Source organism: Barbus barbus (assembly GCF_936440315.1).
Source record: "Barbus barbus genome assembly, chromosome: 9".
NCBI classification, from domain to species: Eukaryota; Metazoa; Chordata; class Actinopteri; order Cypriniformes; family Cyprinidae; genus Barbus; species Barbus barbus.
Window position 1 is genome coordinate 4566053 of NC_136737.1, and position 9037 is coordinate 4575089.

A 9037-nucleotide genomic window follows, 5' to 3' on the forward strand; every position below is an offset into this window, starting at 1 on the left:
CCTGCCCCACATTTTACAACTCAATATGGCTGCTTTTGTATAATTGATGCATTTAGTCTTATTTTATCATTTATTAACATAGAATATATTGTGAAAGATAACTGTATATAATATTTGAATGTGAGGCTAAAGTTACCTTGACCTTGAAATCCATTATTAGTGAAAAAGAGAAACATGTCCAATACTATTAGCTAGCTTGTTGTTGACATAATCTATTTTAGCTAGCTAAGGTTAGCTAGGTTAACAAAATAAAAGTCAAAATAATACGTTATTACATACAAGTATATCATTGCTGTCAGGCGGAAACGTCGTATCTCCACATTTCATAATTTTTACTTTTTGTCATAAATCAACACTATTGGTCACCCTTTATGTCTGTCAGTGTTCCTTAAAAGTAATGGTTTTGTCAGTGACAATATATAATCAGTTGTTGTGCACTCTTTTTTCCAGAGTGTTAGTTTGGCTGATCTCAGACATTCTAGATTAATGGCTGAAATGTTTGTAGAGATGCTGCATGATGAGGAAGATGAGGCAATTCTTAGTCCTGATTCAGAGTCTGAAATATCTGATGCTGATGAAAGGGGTGTGTGGCCGAGTAATTTGTGCTCTGCATTTAACCCATCCAAGAGTACACGCAGTAGTGAACATACACCCGGAGCAGTGGGCAGCCAATGCTGCAGCGCCTGGGGAGCAGTTGGGGGTTCAGTGCTTTGCTCAAGGGTCTCACCTCAGTCATGGTATTGAGGGTGGAGAGAGTGTTGGTTATTCACTTCCCCCACCTACAATCCCTGCTGGACCTGAGACTCAAACCCACGACCTTCGGGTTACAAGTCCAACTCTCTATCCATTACGCCACGACTGCCCCCGAATGACCTAGACTATGTGCCACAAGTTAAATCTGGAGTCTCTCCTAGATGAAGAAGACACTCTGTGATGACAGTGAAGACTTGTCTGATGAGTCCTCTAAGAGGACCAATACATTGAATAAAAATTGTTTAAAATGGAGGTGGCCCATGGTTCTGTGGTACAATGTGCTGAATGAACCACCCTCATTGCCTAAACCAGGGGTGGCCAAGCTCGGTCCTGGAGAGCCAAAGTCCTGCAGAGTTCAGCTCCAACCCAAATCAAACACACCTGAACAAGCTAATCAAGGTCTAAGGACTTACTCAGGCCCCGTCCACATGCAGACGCATTTAACTGTATACAGAAAAATTTTGTATCGTATTGGCGTTCCGTCCACACGCATCTGGCGTTTTGGGAGAGTGAAACCGCAATTTTTTCCCAGAAATGGATAAATCTGAAAACGCCGCCCTTGCGTTTTCGTGTGGACCGCAAATCCGTATATTCTGTGAAACGATGATGTCATCAGCCCACGTCTCGCCCCTAGTCAGACACCACTACGTCACGTAATACAAGTTTATAATATAACTCTTGATATAAGTGCAGACTTGAGAGAATCGAGCCGTTAGAAATCCCAGAAGACGCTGCAGGTGGCTGGTGTACGGAAGCTTTAAACGCGCTCTTGAAAGTAAACATTTATCGTTTATTTTGCTTAATTTTAATAAAGTGGTAAGAACCGGAGAAAGTCTGCAGTATTTTTATTGGCATATTAAAATGAATCTTAACATAGTCATAGTTAAACATATAACGCTGTAAAATAAAACGATATACAATTATATGAAAATAATATCTATAATAGTATGAAATGTTATAATAAGTTATGACATTTGTTTGTAATGTTATGTTATATTTATTGTTCATTGGCCACTGCTTATGCTGAGACTATGCGGTCAGTTAAGCAAGAACGCAGTACATCTAAATCCTCACAAGGATGCATTCTGTGTTCTCGCATCCTTCGTTCTTCCAAGGAAGCCTTGCAAGACAGGTCTCCACGAGAACACAAGTCCGTTCTCTGCATTCTTGGAATTGAGACACAGCCGCTGTGTGTTTCTGTGCAAACGCAAAAGCACTTTATTTGGCTTTCTGAAAGTAAATGCAGTTAGGAATCATTAAGATTACTTACAACACAACAGCACAACCCAGATGTTCGAATTTGTGCAACGCATTTTATGGACGACAGTTTCGTGAACCTAGGAGAGTACAAGGCTGACTGTGCACAAAGGATATTTATTTAAAAAAATGGGTCAGTTCCAACTTTGCTATGACAATCTGGCACTTCTGAATCAGCAACTGTAAGTATGCTTTGTTATTAGTTTAAGTATTTGCAATTGACTGTTCAAATGCGGAGTTTTGCGTTGTGTGTGTGAGAGAGAGAGACAGGGTCACATCACAGTGGAGTCAGCTGTCTTAACCGTGGCTTGTGTGCAAATATAGCATCATCACTGTGTCTGTCACGCCACTCTGTTCCTCTTTCGGGCTTGAACTGATGGTAAAAGTAATGACATTATTAACTGTCTTTATAAAGCTGAAGCTCGCGTTTATGGTAAGGGGCGTTACATTTCCGATGCACGCTTGTGGTGTTCGGCCAATCACAATGCACTGGGTCAGCTGGCCAATCAGAGCACACTGTCCTTGTCGGAAGGAGGGGCCTTGTTGAAAACGATGCGTTTGAGAGAGGCGGGGCATCGAGGACCTACAATAATGTACAGTATTTGAAAAATAATGTGTTTTTTGAACATTAAAGCATGTCAACATATTCTGTAGCACCAAATACACAAAATAATGATCTTTAAAAAAGCATCACATGACCCCTTTAATTTGTGGTCATTGTAAAAAGATATTTTGATTATTCATGGATCATCTATGGCACTTTTAAATTTTTACGACAGGGCAAACAATCAAATTTTGACATTTGGTGTCTTTCATTCTGTCTTATGTGCTTGTTCAGCTCTTCTGGATCTGATGTCATAAACCAGAATAACGACAATAGCCACGCCCACCAGAGCAGAGAGGACCAATCGGATCACAGCTTCAGTAGAACCACAACAGTGAACAGAGTCTGAGGAATAAACACATCAAACTGAGATCAGCTCAGTCAATAAACGTTAATATCAAGAATAAATGAAGGACAAAACAAATGATCTGTACTCACAATAGACAGAAACACTGAAAGCGTTTAATGAATCTTTTGGTCCAAATTTAAATAGTACATAACGTCCAGAATGTTGAGTTGTGGTGTCTGTGATGGTCAGAGATCCAGTTTGATTGTTCAGCTTCAGTCTGTCTCTGAATCTCCCATCAAGAACATCCTCAGTTACAGTAATCCTGCCGGCCCGTTGACTGATCACAATTATTAAAGCATTTTCATTCATATACATCCACTGAATCTGATCACCCTCAATTATTTCAGTAAGATCAGAGTTTAGAGTGACTGAATCTCCCTTCTTCACTGATATTTCTTCTGTATCACCAAACACAAACAGAACAAACAGAAACGGGGTTTGTTACAAATTAATACTGTTTAAATACTTTGTTTACATAATTAGTTTAAAATTAAAAATTAAAAATAATATAAAACAACAGAACAGACACCAAAGAAGCAAAATAGAGTGTGGATTAATACTGTATCTCGTGAATAAAAAATAATAAATAATGGAGGAACTCACCATAGACAGCGAGAAAGAAAGTTTTGCGCATACGGTTGAACACCTCTCTATTATAAACTCCATTATGATCAGTTGTGAAGTTTGTGATGGTCAGAGATCCAGTTTGATTGTCCAGCTTCAGTCTGTCTCTGAATCTCCCGTCAAGAACATCCTCATATATAGTCATGTTGTCAGCCGTTACATTGATTTCAGCTATTACAGTGTTTTTAATCCAAAATGTCCACTGAATCAGATCATCATCCATTATTTCATTAAGACCAGAGTCTAGAGTGACTGAATCTCCCTCCAGCACTGACACTGACTTCAGTTCATCATCACCAAACACTCCTAAAGAACACAGTTTATCACTGAATAAAGCTTTAGAATCACTTGATATTGGTTTGATGAAGCTTATTAAGTTTATAATATTCTGCAGCAAAAGACAAAACATGACGAATGAAAAGAAAAAAAAAATAGATTTATATATGGAACAATAACTACAGTGGTGGCCAAAAGTGATGTCAGGCCTACAAAAATTTACATCTTCAAACTTTATTCAAATTATTTAAAATTTGTTACACATTTTGTAAGCATATTGCATAGGTGTGCTTGGAGTTAATCATTTTATTAATGATAATGCAACGAAACATGCCAAATTGGGCAGATATAATTTTTGGCGAGACTGTCATATAAAGAAATTATGTATACATGCAAAAGCAAGAGAGAGCCAACAAAATATTAATGACTGATTATGGTCTAGTCAATGTATGGTTTTTCCCTCTGAGCTTATGTTTTTCAATCATAAAATAAAGCCTGTAGCTGTATTGCTTTTTTTTTTTTTTTGCCCAAATAATTGTATCAGATATACATTACTGTGCAAAAGTCTTAGCCCACTAGTATTTCTGACAACAACAACAACAAAAAATGGTTTTAATTCAGTAGTAGTGTGTCAGTAGGAAATATCAGTTTACATTTCCAAACATTCTATTTGCCATTAATTGTAACAATCATGACATTTATGGTTACAAAGTACAATTGATATGTTTAATGACTTTGTGAAGTGAGTTTAATGAGTGTGATGAGTTAAAGACTTTTTTGTCACGGTTCACTAATTCATTGTTTCCTTCTCGTCTCGTGTTACTGTTGATATGTGTTGTGGGTGTGTGTGTGTGTAGGTCGTGTGGGCGTGACCGGGCCAATAACCGCTGATCAGCGTCTCAGCTGAGTCTCGTTGGCAGCGCCAGCTGCAGCTCATCAACACACCTATATATACTCACCAGTTTCTTCCCTCCTTTGTCAGATCGTTGTTTGATGGCTTCTCTGGATCTATGTTCCTGTTCCTGATCATTGCTGCTGTCTTGTTCGTGAGTCGGAGTTCCGTTCGGTGTTGCTGTGTTCCTCGTTCTGTGTCTGGATTACATCACTACTCACCAGCGGATTATCTCTTCACCACCATTCTTCTGTCCAGTTCGTCGAGGTCCCTGCGCCACTCGTTGTCATCGTCTTGCTACTTGTTTGCCCTCACCCATTGCTTACTCAATAAAGAGACTGATCACTCGCAGTATTGCTTCCTCCATTATTGTCATGACAGAACGATCTGACCAAGCTATGGAAGCAGCGAGTGTCTCAGCTAATTACCTGGAGGCATTCATCACCCAGAGTATTAACAGGATGGATTCCCAGGAAGAGAGTCTGAATAACACGGGTCGTGCTATTCAGGCTCTAGTGGCGCAGGTGTCCGAGCTCACCCAGCAATTCTAACATCTGCGAGCTCCCACTGCGCCATCCACGCCGCCCGTTCCCCCCACACCACCTGAGACCCTCTTCCAGTTGGAACCGCGTTTGCCTGTTCCCGAGTCATACTCTGGAGAGCCCAGTTTTTGCAGAGCATTCCTCACACAGTGCTCCATGCACTTTGCTCTCCAACCAAGAACATTTGGTGCCGAACAGAACAAGGTGGCGTTCGTACTGACGCTATTGACTGGGAGAGCGGCACTATGGGGAACGGTGGTGTGGGAGAACCAGAATCCATGATGCGCCTCGTTCCAGGCACTGTCCGATGAAATGAAGCGGGTATTCAATTGTGCCGTTGCCGGGAGGGAGGCGGCCAGAATACTCGCCGATCTCCGTCAGGGTGAAAGATCGGTATCGGACTATTCCATCGAGTTCCGGACCCTGGCGGCTGAGTGTCGCTGGAACGAGGAGGCGCAGTGGGACATGTTCCTGCATGGGCTGGCTGACCGCGTCCAGAAGGAGATCTACGTCCTGGACCTCCCTACTACACTCAATGGGCTCGTCGATCTGGCACTAAGGGTAGATGCACAACTCTCCAGAGCAGAACGACGCGCACCTGCCAGTCGAGTCCCTGGAGGAGCTGTGAGTCAGCGGTTCAGCGACGGGGATGTGGTCAGTCCCACCTACGATCACGAACCCATGCAGGTAGGGCGGGCTCGGCTTTCCCGGGAGGAGAGGGAGAGGCGGAGATCCCAGGGCCTCTGCCTATATTGTGGAGGGGCGGGACATTATCTGAACAACTGCCCAGTAAAAGGCCAAGCACGATAGTAACTATGAGGCTACTATCGGGTGGAATCTCCGCCGAGAAGACCTCATCAACATCATCGACCCTCCTTCCGGTAAGACTGAGATGGACAACATTCAGATGGAGAGACATTCATTTGACTGTCAGGCTCTACTGAACTCTGGGGCGGAGGGTAATTTCCTGGACAGTTAATTTGCACATAAGCTTCAGATCCCCATCAATCCTCTCTCACACAAGATTTTGGTCCACGCCCTCAACGGTTGTGAACTTCCCACCATTTCCTTCACTACTGGACCCATCACCCTCATCACGTCAGGCAATCACACTGAGACCATCTCCTTCTTGATCATGGACTCTCCCCTTGCACCTGTCGTTCTCAGTCACCCCTGGCTCATCCGTCACAACCCCAAAATAGACTGGCATCAGAAATCCATCGTGGCTTGGAGCAATAGATGTTATGAGTCCTGTCTAGTGTCTGCCTGTTCGTCTGTTTCTGTTTCTGTTTTTCAGGAGGAGGCGGTGGATTTGTCTAACGTGTCCGCAGAGTACCAGGACCTGAGGGAAGTGTTCAGTAAGTCTCGAGCAGCTTCTCTTCCTCCGCATCGTCCTTGCGACTGTGCCATAGATTTACTGCCAGGTACGTCTCCGCCTAAGGGCAAGTTATATTCGCTTTCTGTTCCTGAAAGGGAGGCTATGGAGAAATACATTTCTGATTCTCTAGCATCTAAGTTCATCCGCCCTTCCTCTTCTCCAGCAGGGGCGGGGTTCTTTTTTGTGGGGAAGAAGGACGGGTCTCTGCGTCCTTGCATTGATTACCGGGGGTTGAACAACATCACGGTAAAGATTACTTATCCTTTGCCGTTGATGTCTTCAGCTTTCGAGAGGTTGCAGGGAGCGTCAGTTTTCACAAAATTGGATTTACGTAATGCCTATCATTTGGTCCGCATAAGGAAGGGGGATGAGTGGAAGACTGCTTTTAACACCCCCAGGGGGCATTTTGAATAGGGAGTGCGCATGGATCCTGAGAAGGTCAAGGCCAAGTCCAGATTCCCGTAAGGCCCTACAGAGGTTTCTGGGGTTCGCCAACTTCTACTGGCGTTTTATTCGCAACTTCAGCCAACTAGCCACGCCTCTGACTGCCTTGACCTCCCCCAGAACTACGTGGGCCAATTACCGCTGATCAGCATCTCAGCTGAGTCTCGTTGGCAGCGCCAGCTGCAGCTCATCAACACACCTATCTATCTATATATATATATATATATATATATATATATATATATATATATATATATATATATATATATACATACATACACTCGCTCACCAGTTTCTTCCCTCCTTTGTCAGATCGTTGTTTGATGTCTTCGCGTGCTGTCTCTGGATCTATGTTCCTGTTGGTGTTCCTGATCATTGCTGCTGTCTTGTTCGTGAGTCGGAGTTCCGTTCGGTGTTGCTGTGTTCCTCTTTCTGTGTCTGGATTACATCACTACTCACCAGCGGATAATCTCTTCACCACCATTCTTCTGTCCAGTTCATTGAGGTCCCTGTGCCACTCGTTGTCATCGTCTTGCTGCTTGTTTGCCCTTACCCATTGCTTACTCAAAGAGACTGATCACTCGCAGTATTGCTTCCTCCATTATTGTCATGACATTTTTCTAATAAATATCTCTATTGTTTCTCCAAATTCATGTTAATTCATTATCATTTCCACAACCCCCTGTCATTTCCATCACCACACACATTTTTAAAAAATATTTTAAAAGTTCTCATCACATTAAAAATATATCCACAATTTATGAGATCATGCTCTACTTAATACAAAAATTTAAGTTATATTTATTTTTTTTTAATTTGAATTTTGAAGTGACGTGTGGCCAAGACTGGATGATGGTGAGATCAGATCTCTGTGGGGAGCACTGGCTGCTGTCAGACTTCTTTTGCAAACAAAAATCTCAGTGGATTGTTACGAATAATGGCAAAAATAATGTTTGGAAATGTAAACTGATATTTCCTACTGACACACTACAGCAAAAGATAGAAATAACTGACTTAAAACCATATTCTGTTGGTCAAAATACTAGTGGTGAAAAACTAAGACTTTTGCACAAAACTGTATATCTTAACCAAATTTTATGTTTTTGTTCTTCTTATGTTTTTATATTTGATGCCAAATATAAAAAAAAATGTAATATTTTACTCATATTTTGATGGTTTAAATCAAACTTGTACAGTCATTAAAAACAAACCAATCCACTCCCCTCTGGACATCTCTTTTGGCCACTAGTGTAGATAAAAAAGACACTTTTACGTTGATGTCACACTAAAACTAATGCGGTATCTGAGCTTCATAATTATTTTAATCAATCCCTTATAAACCTGAGTAAACCTAAATTCAAACTTGATATTAAATTATTTCCGTATGAGAATAACAGTGAATGTTAATCCTCTCTGATGAATTAAACCAGTAATTTATTACATGCTACCAGAACAGAAGCCATAAAAACACATTTCAAACTCACCATTCAGATGCCACAAACACAAACAGAACCAAAATCTGTGAAACATCTTCAAAAGACAAACTCTTCAAGACTGGATCAGTAATACAATGACAGCTGCACTGATGCGAGGCTGATCTGTACTGAAATCACGAGAAACTCTTCTGTCAGTCAGAATGCATGAGAACATCCGGCTCTTTTTTTGCTCATTTCACAATGTTACCTTTTCTGCTTTGAGCTTGTGGGCCTCAACATCCTGTAGATCAATGGTGTTGTTGTCAACAGAAATAAACTGACCCATAACATGATCAGTGACTTGAAGTTAAAAGTGTTTTACAGCAGCCATATGATCTGCTCATGAGACCCTGCTCTCTCCTGTAACTGTCTTCAGCTCCTTTGTTGTTCATTTCCTATCAAATGCCTTAATTGTTTCTCCTCACAGATTTCAGAGTTTCTCT

The 9037-nt window shown here is 41.6% G+C and overlaps 1 protein-coding gene across 1 annotated transcript; it reads right to left on the minus strand.

The window, feature by feature from the left end:
* Positions 1-1583: 1583 nt before the first annotated feature.
* Positions 1584-8745, minus strand: LOC306874884 (uncharacterized protein). The gene is made up of 4 exons (XM_079425180.1): positions 8604-8745; positions 3567-3893; positions 3053-3361; positions 1584-2959 (listed from the first exon to the last, which is right to left on the minus strand). Exons 1-4 carry the CDS (start codon positions 8647-8649, stop codon positions 2823-2825), a joined length of 819 nt encoding a protein of 272 aa, XP_079281306.1. The 5' UTR covers positions 8650-8745; the 3' UTR covers positions 1584-2822.
* Between the last annotated feature and the right edge of the window lie 292 nt (positions 8746-9037).